At 39.2% G+C, this 14,619-nt stretch overlaps 1 protein-coding gene across 1 annotated transcript in view; it reads left to right on the plus strand.

Moving 5' to 3' along the window:
* Nucleotides 1-14,619, plus strand: part of LOC118112810 (gamma-aminobutyric acid receptor subunit alpha-2) — a 35,230-nt gene that overhangs the window by 6,861 nt on the left and 13,750 nt on the right. The window contains exons 4-7 of the mRNA XM_035162388.2: nt 3,820-3,887; nt 6,814-7,034; nt 8,816-8,898; nt 9,765-9,908. Of these exons, the coding sequence (XP_035018279.2) occupies nt 3,820-3,887; nt 6,814-7,034; nt 8,816-8,898; nt 9,765-9,908 (516 nt within the window). The remainder of the gene's footprint in view (nt 1-3,819; nt 3,888-6,813; nt 7,035-8,815; nt 8,899-9,764; nt 9,909-14,619) is intronic.

Consider the following 14,619-nt stretch of genomic DNA (forward strand, 5'->3'; position numbering starts at 1 on the left):
GTCATGTGTTTGGGTGTCTGAGGCCAAACCGAGCTCTTTTAAAATTAACCAATTGGTGTCCGTCGCTTTCACTGAAATCAAGCCAGGCTGCAGAGTGAATGCAGAAAGCACAGTAGCTCCCACATCATCATTAGTGTGACTGAGAGGCAGCTCACTTCCGTTCATATTCACACTTGCTGCTACTAATTTGTTTTTTACCCCCAAAAAATTGCCATCTACTGTACCTACGACTTCAGGTCAGCTTTAAAACTGCACAGAGTCAAAACCATCTGCTTTATATTGGAAACCACATCTTTGGATTTGTCTTTGGCATCGGAAATCGTTTTTGTTGTTCAACATGGTCACAGCTCCAACTGAAAGTGACAACAGCAGAATACAAACTCACAAACACAAGAAAGCTTCTTTACATGCCTTGCTTTGCTCTGACATATTTTCTGAGTCCTGGTTAAAGAGACTATTTTGTATAAATAGATATTGTTTGAAATGTGTGTTGTTTGCTGTGTGGGTGACACTGTAAGGTCGTCTGGTTTGATTCTGTTGATTCTGAAAGTGATGATTTCAGGGCCCATGTGACTACAGCATAACAGAGACCCCCTACTTTTAGAACATTGTTAAATATTTTTGGCTGATAATCAAAATCTCTTTTCAGCAAAGGAAAAGGATTTTTACCTCCAGAAAAACACTGTTGAGCCGCATATCCACATATCAAATATCAATATTAAACACTTCACTAACAGTACAAGACAGCAGGTGTTAAAGATAATTAAAAAGACAGTGATGAACTTTCTTTAATCACTTTTGTGTCGGTGTAATCATCAGTAGGTACTATAAGTTCCACAGATGCTGTCATTCAACATATGATAGTTTGATCAAGACAGCCAGATCAGGCTCGGCTGAGAAAGATCCCATGTCTCTGAGGTGATGTCGCTCACCCTCCCTGACTCATCCACTTCTCCATCGGGGTGTTTCTGCTGATGCTCTTTGTCTCTGTCCAAACTGGCAGCAGAGAAGCTGACATTTGGATGGGTGCACAGCGGGATGCACAGTCCCCTAAAACAGCCAGGTTACGTCTGACCAATTAAACGTGCTTCAGCGGTCCCATCTGTACCAAATGATTCAGATTACACGAGAAGCACATGGTTATGACTGTTCTTGCTGAATAAATGAACTTTAAGTATTGTCCTTGATCCTATAAATAAGTGTCCAAACGTCCCCCCGGCGCCAAATGCACTCCGGATGTTTTTAAATAGTAAACGTGTATTTTCCCAGAGGGTTGTGCTTTCCCAGGTTTGCTACTGCTAGGATGCATCATTTGCACAAATGTGGTTTGTTTTGCTCGTAAATTTGCTCCACTCATGCAATGCAAACTGGACTGTAGCTGTCATGTGGTGGTGGATTATTTTTATTTATTGTTTTTTTTTTTTTTATGTGGAGGGTTCTGATACAGGTTTGGGATTTATTGTGTGTGTGAAATAACAAAAATAATCTTCTGTCAAATTGATTGAATAGCTATGTGTTGGTCAGTTAACCTTTGTCGGGCATTTCATATTGCAAATGACAACAAGCATGCAAACCAATTTGCAGAAACAAGACAGAGGCAGGGGAGGAGAATTTCTTTTAAGGCTGTTCGAGAGAATTCCACACAATGCATACCTCATATCAAACCTCATATCATTCTCCATCCTGTGTTAACATGAGGAATTTGGAGCGTCTTGTTAAGTCTCACAAATAACACGATACTTTTAGCACATCAGCACCACATTATCATAAGTATCAGGACTTTAAAAAGAGTGTGCACAAAACTCTACTCCAAAGAAAGAACCACATGGACTTTTGTGGAGGAGGAAATGTCTGATGACTATTCATTGTAGTACGTCAGACACCAAAATAACTTATTTTTCCTGTCTGCATATATAATTCTCTCCCTTCATAATGCATGATGGTATTTAGCTCGAGGCTACTGACCGCTCATTGTACACGGCATTGTGAAATCGTCTGATTTTCTCCAAACATTTGGACAGCACAACAAACTGTCCTATACAATGGACTATATAGTGAATTATTTCAGTCAAAGTCATTGAGAAATTCAGTGTTGAAAGGTACATTATGCCTACCATGGTAAAATGCACCATGTCTTTCGAGAAGAAGAACAGATTTACCATGAGTTTTCTAGGTTGCTGTTTTATGTGTGGCTGCATGAAGAAGCTCTCTCTTTAAATACGTCAAACTAATGTAAAAGCCTGATCATTGCATCACATACAAAGGCCTGGTTAGCATAAATAAAGGCACCCCGCCATATATCATGCTAAATGAATTGCACCAATCCCCCAGCAAGCTGTCACTTCCTCTTGATTTACATTACCTTATGAATAAGAAAGCCTTTCCGTAATATATCTTGTTAGAGGGACGTGGATGGCGTAACGCCTCGCCATGCATGAGAGCACTTTATTTAGGAGTAATGATCTCTTTAGATCATATGTAAGACATTGTTTGACACTGTAGTACAGAGTGTAGAGTAAAATGTGAAAGCTTTTTGAATTGACCGAGCATGAGAGATCGAGCTTCAGTAATTATTGAAAGAGACGGAGTGTAGAGAAAGCAAATGGACCTGATGCAGCAGCAGCGCTGATGAACATTATCACTTGACTAGGAAGCATATGAGGTTTTGCTCCTCCTATCCGTCACACCGGTATGAGCATTTAGGACAGATTTTATACCCTTAAAATATGTCCTAAATGTCACTGTGGCTCACTTAAGTTAGTCGTACAAGGGCTGCTCTTGATCTGGTTTACACAGTGATGTACAGGTAAACTGAGATTGTACACAGCTGATCTCCATCTGATTGGTAAAGATACTTTGAAAATAAATTAAATTGATTTAAAAGGAAGATCAGCAACAGTTAAAGGTTCAGTGTGTAGAATTTAGTGACATCTATTGGTAAAGTTGCATGTTGCAGCTGAATCCCCCTCACCTCACCCTCCCCTTCCAAACATGAAGGAGAACCTGTGGTAACCTTCAGTTGTCATAAAAACTCAAAAGACGTTTAGTTTGTCGGAGTTTGGGCTACTGTAAAAAAAAACATGGCGGCCTCCATAGAGAGGACCTACTCCTGAAGTAAATAAGTATTTAAATATAAAAGGCCCATTCTAGGATAAAGAAAACAACAATCCGTACAATCTAGATGAAACACACAAGTGAAAACATCACTAGAATGATTTTATGTTCAATTTCTGCCAATAAATCCCTTTCCCCTAAATCTTACACACTGAACCTTTAAAGGTATGTAACCTTGTGAAAACATTGCATCTTTAAATATGCTAAACACTACACATAAAAAACGTTGTGTGGACTGGTCTTGATATAAACATTGTTACGTCTCTATAAAAAAGCTTACGCCTCCATGAAACCACATTTAAGTCTTACATGTTTTGAGGGGGGTCTGCCAAAATTGCACACACTCATCGATACCAACAGCCTGAATACATTTTTCCATCAAGATTCACACATAATTCTCTGAGAAATAAATAAAATATAAAAAAAACAAACACCCTTTCAATGTGAAAGAAAGTAAAAACAAACTCTGCTTAAAAAAATGTACTGTATGCAGGCAAGTCTCCAAATCAAGAGTATATCATGAAAATACTATGTATTGTATGTTTTATGCCATTGTTTTTAGGATGATTTATTCTCCTATTAAAACACCTTAACTGTTCTCTCTTTGAAATAAAGAAAATAAAGCTCATAGCACAGAGTATTCTGTTTTTTATTCTTTTAGCAGCATTTTGACTAACATGTTTCTAATTGTTGTCTCTTATCCAGACAGGGTGACTGAGGTGAAGACAAACATCTATGTCACCAGCTTTGGACCAGTTTCAGACACAGACATGGTGAGAGCATCCATTCATTGTGTTTAATTATTCACCCATATCTGTGTTGTGTAAACATTCAGAGGACAACACCTCAGCCTGTTCATAGGCAATGGAAGAAAAGAAACTTGTTAAGCTTTATTTTCAGTTTTATCACAGATTCCCCCTTATAATGTAATTATCTCTCTTTCTTTCTATCAGGCACACACACAACACACACACACACACACACACACACACACACACACACACACACACACACACACACACACAATGCTGAAGTGGGACCAGTATTCCCCACTACAGCACGATGTCTATTCATCTGACAATTTTCATCTTATAAATTATTGAAAGTCCTCTTGTTATTCAAGTCCCTCCTTTGTTTATCCTGGGCCTTCCTGTTTATCATTCTGCAACATGCAGCCACCTTCACATCATATTATCCACGTCCCCTCCACAAGACCCATTTTCCAAGTGATTGATCTATTGATTTAACAGTTATAATGCAGTGGCCTCTGACAGATATGTAAACTAGAAGGAACGCGATTGAACATAGGTGCGGAACAGATCTCAGAGATCGACTAGTAAATCGTTTAAACCAGATTATAAAAATGATCTCATCCAAATAGCCCATTTAGGTCACCGCCCACATTTGATTGACACATTTTGACTAAGATTGACTTGTCCACATCATTTCTCTGAAAACATCTCTGATGTCTTAAAATATCTTTAAAAAAACAAACAGATGGATGGACGGACAAACAGCTGAGAGGAAAACATCATCTCCTTAAAGAGGTCATTACTGAGTTAGCCACACTCATTGGAGCTCATAGAAATATGTCTAAATCGTGGGATCAGTGGGGTGTAATCTCAATGAACATATATATCTATTCATCAGTAAAATGAACATGTTTTTTAGCAGAATAGTACACAAGGCAAAATATATATGATTTATTTGAGGGTCTGCTCTTGCCCAGATAGATTTGTCTCATAAAAATGAGCAACAGAATGAAATATTCTCCTGTGACCTGATTGATTTATTCAGACACTGTAGAGCAATTCAAGTGATTGCTGAGGTGGACACATAATAGGATTTATGAGATTTATAGGAGGACCACTGACAGCCAGAGCTAGAAAATTAAGGAAAAAATAATTAGAGAAGAGGAAGAAAAGGAAGAAAACATATTGGATTTAGCTTCACAAGCATTAGCCAAACAAAGAGGCTGTAGGTATATTTAAACCAATCAGCCAAAAAGCTTTTACCCATCGGCTGCCGTTTTAGAAACAAGCACACGCAAGGTGCGGCGTGTGTAGTGACCACGCAACGATTTTGGTTAAACAAAATTCACCAAGTGAAGATCTCAGTAAAAAAGAGAATCATGTTGTGAGAATCAGAAGCAGGTAACGATCAGCAAACCAGTTCTAGCTCGTATTGTGCCCTGGATGAACCCGTATGAATAACAACCATATAAACCTAAATTTATATAAAAATCATTCTAATCATCATCAATCATCATGTATGGAAGTCAAATGATCACAAATTATCACATATAGCAAATAAGAAAATATTAATTAAAAAACATTGCACAAATCACATATCACACATAAACACAAATAGAACAACACACACAAGAGAACCTAATTGTTACACCATTGCACTTTGAACAAGAAACACACAATTGTCATGCGCATAAAGACTAGTCTTGAATATAAAAATACAAAAATATAATGTTAAATTAAAATGTATTAGTCCATTTCATAATATGTCTCAGAGTTAATACACAAGACTCATTTGCCCATTTATTCTTTGTACAAGTATTTTCTTTCTTTCTTTCGTTCTGTCTTTCTTTTGCTCTCTCTTTCGTTCTTTCGTTCTCTCTGTCTTTGAATGTGATTTCCTAAAACAGCTGGGCACTGTAGTTTGAGTATTTCTGGCAGCAGGACGGTGTGTGTGGGATAAATCAAAATAAACTACTAACCATTTGTTTTCATCATAGTTTACAGACCCACTTCCAGCTTCAACTTTTTAAGCTTATTTAAGCTTCTGGTTAATTGACCAATGAGGGAGTATTACTGACCGTTCATTGCTTCATAGTGGAGTAGAAAGTACAGATATTTGCTTAAATATGTAGTGGAGTAAAAGTGAAAAGTAAAGAAATTTACTTTACCATATCTCACATATTACTATTGTGGATTTAACAATATCATATCAACAAAAGTAAAGACGGAGAAAATTAAGAAACAAGACCCAAATTGTGATAAAGCAGTTAGTGTAAGATGGTTTGTTAGTGTCAGAGCTGCTATAGTCTCGGTTTCAGTGGACTGTTTCAACATCTCAAGATCAAAATGTTGGGCTTTTCAACTGTCAAGAAAAAAACTCTGGAGAATGTATCTCTCCCTCTCACTCATATTTGTGTGTGAATCACACACACACACACACACACACACACACACACACACACACACACACACACACACACACACACACACACACACACACAGACACACACACACACACACACACACTTTCTCACGTACACACATGTCACACTGCAGTGCTTTCTGCCCTAAATCCTTTCTCGGGTGGTTTCTTTTTAACAACACAGGATTGTAGGTCAAGGGGTTGTCTTGGCCTCAGAGCCAGCTTAGGAAAACAGCGGCTCAGAGAGCTGCATGGAACACAGAGAGCGCAGGTCTCACCTTGATGGAGCTTTGACAAATAGAGAAAGTCGTGCAGAGCCCTGGTTTTAAAGTAGCAGGTGAAGTCAGTCGTGAAGAGCTGCTGCTTGTAGACTCCCATGAAGCACAGTGCTGGAGAGAGTTGTTTTCCTTTCCGATTTTGGAGAAGGAATAGAATCATTCATACATGTGAAAGCTGATTTATAAGTAATAGAAGCAAAAACGTTTAAGATGTAGAGTTTAACACATTGATCTCCTCTCCCCATAGGAGTACACCATAGATGTTTTTTTCCGGCAAAGCTGGAAGGATGAGAGGTTGAAATTCAACGGGCCGATGAATATTTTGCCTCTCAACAACCTGATGGCGAGTAAGATCTGGACTCCAGACACCTTCTTCCATAATGGGAAGAAGTCTGTGGCTCATAACATGACCATGCCTAATAAACTGTTGAGGATCAAAGATGATGGAACACTGCTGTACACCATGAGGTAATTCACCCAGAGGCATGTCCTAAGTTGTATCTTTGTGTGGGAAAGACATTTTGAGAAAAACATTCATTTTAATTGATTAACACTACCCTCATGTCTGTATGCTAAATATGATTCGACAGCCGACGGAATAGCATTTTGAAATGGGAAAAATCACGGACACCTAGTGAAACATTTTCGATGAGTGCTGGATGAACAAAATATCAGTTTAAGTTTAAAAAGAGGAGAAGATGAGCACACCTAAAAGCCATCCAATACACAAACCACATTATAATACCTATATCTATAATATTAACTTTATCTATATAGCACCCTTCATAGCAGCTGTTTCAAAGTGCTTCACAAAGGGGACAAATATAAACCAGAAAACAAAACATCAAAGACAAGAGGCAAACTAGTAAATTATCATTTCAAATCAAAGACAGCAAATGATATAATACAAAATCTAAAATCTAAAATAATACAACATAATTTAAAAGTAATGGCAAAAAAAAAGGATAAAAGAAACTTTAGTAATAGCCAAAACAGTAAAAGCCATTCTGTAAAAATACATTTTGAAGCAGGATTTGCAACATTGCCATTAAATATTACATTTTTTGCATGGACTAAACAAATTGGCTGGTGCTGGGGAACTTTTGCTAACTGTTTCCTCCAGTTTCCTGTCTTTGTGCTAAGCTAAGCTAGCCAGCTACTGGCTGTGGCTACACATTAGCTGTGTCCCAATTCAGGGATGACCTCCTTTGGCGTTTGCATTTGCAGACCGATTGTGTCCCAGCAGCGCGACTAGGCAGGCTGTCCCATTTTGAAGGCTCCTTCAATTTGACGGCGACGAATGCGTCCTCATTTCCCTGAGCAATATAGGCTCCAACAGGTTTATTCTTTTCAGGCCCGCCTATGCCAGGATTTATAGCACTTCTTTGACAAACAGTTTTTTAAAGAGATAATGGCGGCAACAAGCGATGAGACCAAAACCTCAGATGCCTACACATTTAAATGTACATCTCACACTTTAACGCAACTAAACAGCTAATGGTACACACGTTAAAAAACCAAGGGGCATTAAAGCTTTCTCGTCATTTCTAACTGCAGCTCTGTTGCTAGGTGACAACAGGGAGGAGACGGGAGAAACTGGTGACGCAAATCACGGAAATCCTCCATAGACCACACTGTCTCATTTTGATTCGGCCTTTGCGGCCTACACAGCCCATGAAGGTCGCCTCCTTTGAGGGCCATGTAGACCACGTCCTCCAAAGGAAGCAGCCCCTGAATTGAATTGGGACACAGCTATTTTGTGCATAGACATGAGAGTCGTATCAGTCTTCTCAGCTGACAATAAACCTAATAACCCTATTTCCCAGTAGGGTCATTGGGTTATGGTTATTTAAAAACGTTCTATTGTTTATGAGAGCCTTAGAGAAATACATCCAGTGAACACAGAGAATCCTGTTTATTCTAATGTATTCTAACTTGTGTTTTTTTTGCATGTGGTCTTAATAGTACATAGAGTAGCAGTTTCTTATCACGTAGCTAACCTGCAGTCTCACACCACAGTCACACAGATTCATGCTGGACTCTTCAGTACCTTATTTACTTTGCTCTGCTGATTGCAGTTGAGATGAATTATTTTCGTCTCAAGGCATTACAGATGGGAAGCGTCTTGAATAGTGTATGGGGCTTGTGAGGTTTATTTTTCCTTTGTTTTTAGAGACCGTGCCTAATCTGTGCTGTTTACTTTTCATGCATTTGCAAAGTCTCCTTAATTTTCTGTGAATTGGATGCAGGTTAACTGTGCATGCAGAGTGCCCAATGCATCTGGAGGATTTCCCCATGGACTTTCATTCCTGTCCACTAAAATTTGGCAGCTGTGAGTAACTCTGATGATGGTAGTGCCTGAGGGAACTTTTAAGTAAAATGCTATTTTCTATTTTTTCTTTCCTTTTTCTCCTCACCGGGTTGGCATGAGAGCAGCAGCCTAAGAACCGAGTGAAGCTGGAATGCATGGCTCAGTTTTCTGGCAGTGGCCCGACAAGTTTTAACAAAACACGCATCAGCAATTAAACAGATACAGATTCAGAATGACTGAGAGATTAAAGACTGAGCAGAAATGTCACCGGGAAATATGAGAAAAATTGAAATCGGCTTTAATCACAGTTCCATTGCTATGGCTTCTTTACATTTGGATGAATACTTTTTTGCTTTAAGCTGCTTTTAAGATATTGATTTCAAAACAAGGAGTAAATTATAATTAGAGCATCAGTATATGGTGGGTCATGTCTGAAATGCCTTGACTTATCACATTCATTCAATATATTACATTTTAATGTATTTATGTGGTGACCTACAGTATCTACATTAATCTCTTAAAGCCATATTGCAAACATAAAACATGACATGATTGGCAGCATATGTCAATAACTGAATATATTGTATTATATCAAATTATCAGTTGTTTCCGTTACAAGCTTTGGAATTTCGTGTTCAGTGTTTGCTCTGACTGATTGAAAAGGGCAAATGTCACAATGCATCGATTGCCTGTTGACGTTGTACATCTTCAGCCACTGAGTGTTTTTTTTCTCTCTCTACAGTATCTTCTTTTTCTCTAGAAACCCAGTATCATACACAATGTAGCAGGGGCTTTTCATTTGGCTCAGTGAAATTATTTCTCCAAAAATCATCATCTGCCACAGATTTATCCCCTATGGGTTCATCCTCTTCTCTCTTTTTTTCAAGATGCCTACACAATCTCAGAAGTGACATACGCTTGGACTCTCAATGCCTCGGACTCTGTGGTGGTGGAAGGAGAGAGCTCCCGTCTGAACCAGTACGACCTGCTCGGGCAAACGGTCGGACAAGGAACTATCAAGTCGAGTACAGGTAAGCTTTCTGTTAAAGAGGAGGGAAAAGCCTGGATTTTTAAATGAATTTCAAAACTATGACCAAAATAGTTTGAGTTTATAGATATAGTAGTTGCTAGCTGGCACAAAGAGCACAAGTGGGTATTTGTGTGTTTTTTAAACTGGTTTCTGATTTTCACTGAACTCCAGATTATCGCTCGAAATAATCCAACGGTGCTGTTTGTGAGAATGCATATGTCAGAGGCAGATGCTGCAGACTTTCTCAAGAGTTTCTCCTGCCAGCCACCTTCTAAAATGTCTGGATAACGTCAGGATGAGCTCATGTTAAAATACAGTAGGAGATCCTCCAGAGGATTTACCTTGAGCGAGTGGGCACACAAGCGACGTTTCTAACATGCGACATACACAAAAATGAAAAAAACAATAATAATACAAATATCTCAGGATGAAAAAGAGGTGATATACATGTAGAGGATGCTGAAGAAATGTCAACTTGGAAAGAAAGTAATTTGACAGCTTTTCGCTGATAGGGGTTAACAAAATAAAAAACATGTGACTTATTTGTCATGTCCTGCCTCCTGCATGTTCTCGCAGGCGCCAGCCCTCGACTGAATGTTCTGGGGATTTCTGTGTTTTTGTAAACGGCTCTGACCGGAGAATATCCCACTGCGTTGATCATATGAGTTCATGTCTGAAACTGACTTTAGACAACCTGTTGCAACATGACCTGTGCAAACACACCAGTAATGAGAAAATTGTTTGGTTTATTTTGTTGAATAAGGATCTGAAATATTTGTGCCTGTTTGGGTGGATGTTGAACCTGTTCACCTCCCACATGTTTCAGGAGGTGGCTGTAGCTTCCCGTGAAACGCTTGCTAAGTTTTGTCTTTATGTTACTCATTTGGCTGGAAACAATGCAGAGAAACGTTTGTTCTTGCTTCCAATGCATGACAGAGATTCAACAAAACGGGGATTTGGGATTCATGCATCTTAAATCCTCGACTTTGTTCTGTATTTTGTTAATCTGCATTTAGCATGGCCTGCAGACCCAAAAGCAACGTGACAGGTGAGCTGCTGCTGTGTTCAAATGCAGTGCTGCTTCTCCGGATGGGTTTTAAATGGATGTCAATAAAGACAGACGACAGATGCTGATGCATAACTAAACATAAGGGAGCGCATCTGTGTGTTGTGGCGGAGACACAAACAGAGGATCTCCAGTAGAAAAGAAAGGCGTCTGTGTTCCTCTGTGATTTAAGTGTCTTCTGCTTGTGCCCAAAGACACAGGAATGTCTCACAAAAGTGCAGCGATGCAAGAAATGACAAAGAAAATCTATGTGCTGAGCCCAGGAAGGGAATGGCTGTGTGTGCAGGGAAAATGGGGCATTTCACATTAGCAAGTGAATCCAACAGTGACAAGCTCATTAGTGGACAGGATAATTAACTTTGGTTATGTCTAAACATGGACTGGAAGCTAAAGGTGGGAGAGAAAATGTTCTGAAACATACGTGGAAAATGAACTTCAAAAAATCTTTGAATGGTGCTTTTTTTAAGAATTTATTTTAACTGTTTGCGGGCTTGATTGGCTATTATCCAATCATAGCACAGTGGGTGTTTCTGGCGTTGGCTTCCTACTACTAGTAAGAGCGATACATTTAAGCCTTTTCCATAAAAACCTTAGCAAAAGTACAAGAAACAGATTAAACTGTATTTTCTTTCCAACTCATATGGAAGCTGCAGCTTATTCAATCAACCTATAATTCTTTCTGGAGATAAACTGTTCATAAGAGTGGGTTATTATTCCAGGTGTCTTTGTGACATCTGGCAAATTTTCAAGCAAGTTTAGATACTTAATAAGTGGAATTCCTAGTTGTTCCTAGATAATGTGTCAGAGTTAAGAGTGACTTTAGCGGCTCTGTCCTACTCTTTGTTACCTCTGCCAAGGAGGTTATGTTTTCACCCCTGTCCGTTTGTATTCTGATTGGTTTGTATGTTTGTAAGCAGGATTAAACTAAGACAACTGAACAGATTTCCACAAAACTTGGTGGACTGATGGGTCAGGTGTTGGAGTCACCCACTAGAAACCAAAGGCCTGATTTTGTATACTTGTGTATGGAATTGAGGGTCCGTCGTTTGAAGAACTACTAAGGCCGTGCTAAGAAGGGCTAAATCTGTCACTTTTGTGCTGAACCGCACATGTGCCATGATGACAGAAAGCTCGACAGGCGTATAGCAACAGTAACTAAGGGGACTGGGGCTTAGCACACTATCTGTTCCTCCTGCTCGATCCAAGGCAATCAGCTGTCAAGTTACACACTTATTTATAAAACACTTTTAACAAGCATATTGGCCACAAAGTGAATACAGAAGACAAATACAAAGGAAAATAGGTTGTAATATAAAAGAGATAATTAGGCCTAAAAATAGAAGCAACACATTTCATGCAAACACACTAACATAGATGCCAAGAAATGGGGCCAGATTTCGAGTCTGTATATATGAGACTAAGTGTTTCTGTGTGTAATAATGAGAACGACACCATTACTCTCCAGGAAGTAGACAGTGTAGATCAAAAACTGGTCCCACTTTGTTGTAAATAGATGGAACCTGAGTGTGGATTTAAATACTGAGACACTTTGAGACCAGCAGGCTTTTTTACACAGAGACGAGAGACAGTTGGCAGCTGTTTTCTTCCACATGCTGGGAGTGACAAGGAATCTGACACACAGTGACAGGAGATTATATGAAGGCAGTAATCAAATCAATGATGAAGGCCATGTAATATGTTCTAAGTCAGAAATAAGACTTTGTAATCAGTGCATAAATCAACAGACAGCCACTGGAGAGAGAATGAGAGCAGACAGCAGGATGATGTGCTGTTACCTTCTGGTTTTCTGAGTATTGGAGAAGAAAACTTGAAGATAATGACAATTGGAAAACAAGCGTGGAACAGTTGAAAAGGTCCGTTCAACTACAACACTTGAAATAAGACAGATGTCTAACATGTGAGATCTGCTCCGGAGAAGCATTTCTGTCATTTACCTGGTGTTGTTTACTGTTCATTTTTAGTGTAATTCTATCGGTAGCTACCGTGTCACATAGCAAATGTGGTTCTCCTCTCAGAAAAGGCTCCCTGCTGTGGCAACACAGGGCAGCAGAATGAAATATGTAGCAGAGTGATAAATAACATGCAGGTACCATTGAAAATACCCCCCCCAGTTGTTATTAAGTGAGAAATAAATGCCCTCCAGGGTGCATAGAAACGGAGCAGAACTGAGGCAGGTGGAGGATGGGTGGAGTGGAGCAGCAGTAACAGCAGCAGGCACACGTCAGCGCTGAGTGAACCAACAATCTGGTCTTTGAATAGGCCGCCGGATCAGTGCAGTGAGATTTGATGGCTGTGGATAAGGTTGGATAACAAATACAGCAGACAGAGACAATGCTGCTATACGTGGTTAATACGAGACTAAAGACAACGATGTTTAGTGCATATGATGATAATAAGGACTGACTGAAGCCCCAAAGAACCTAAAAATACACAGTGCACGTTGCCATGGTAACAGTGCATGTCTCCATAGTAACATAAGCATAAACTAATCATAAAGTACTTAAATTGCACTTTTCAAAACAGAAGTCACAATGGGCTTAAAGGGCCCATATTGTGTAAAATACATTTTCTGGGCTTTTACTATCTGTAAATACTTGAAGGGGGTCAGTAGGGAGCCTCAAAGTATGAAAACAGTCACTCATCAGACATTTTCATTCAGTCCATTCTAAGAAATATGTTATCGAAACGTATCGTTTCGTACTTCCTCCCCCGTATGAGTCATATGGGTTCGCACTCGTCTCTCAGCCCCACCCAGCCGGGACCAGTCCAGCCTCTGAACCCTGCACCCCCGCTCCCCATCACCTTTCAGCTGTGTTTACCAGAGAGATCATCAATGCGCCAGAATGAGACCGGTGATAGGCCTTCGACTTTAAACCACTGATATATCCTCTTAGGGATACCAAAACCTCAAATTAAATCCCAGGAAGGTGTATAATATGGGGCCTTTAACAAGGGGCTTCAGAAGTGCTTCAAAGAGCCCTCAAGGGGACACAAACTAAATCTGAGGGGTCACACCATGATTAAAGCTACAGGAAAGTAAAATTAGTGCTGTGTTGCTCAAATCTCTACCTTTATTTGTTAAATTCTTCTGACAGTTATTCAAATGAAACAGTCTGAGAAGTTTGGAGAAGAAAGTCCCAGCGGTCATCTCCTCTCAACTCATACACATAAACACTACAAGCTGCCTCATTTTTCAGGGCTGATATCTAGTTAAAGATGCTTCTTCTTTTTTTGTATTATTTTGATTGGTATTTAACAACACAACAAATCCCCCCACAACTCTCCCCAACATCCTGAGTTACAAAGAAACAAGAAAACAAATGAATTAATAAATTAATAAATAATGCAAAATTTAGTACACGTTACGCAATGATAGTTACACAACCATTATATTTTTCAAGTTATAAAAATACTGTAAGAAAGAGAAGACTTTTCTTCTGGGCTTATTTTATCTTATTTTAGGATTATCTGCTCTGGTACTAATAGAGATAATGATTGCAAATTTCAGGGTATTTAGCACATAGGGAAACATAAAGTGAGTCCTATTGATATTGCCTGTGTGTGGTTGTATCAAGAGGCTAGGTCTTGGTCAATTTTAAAACCTGTCAGTAGGAATAATAACAAG

The sequence above is a fragment of the Hippoglossus stenolepis genome, chromosome 7 (assembly GCF_022539355.2).
Source record: "Hippoglossus stenolepis isolate QCI-W04-F060 chromosome 7, HSTE1.2, whole genome shotgun sequence".
Taxonomy (NCBI): Eukaryota; Metazoa; Chordata; class Actinopteri; order Pleuronectiformes; family Pleuronectidae; genus Hippoglossus; species Hippoglossus stenolepis.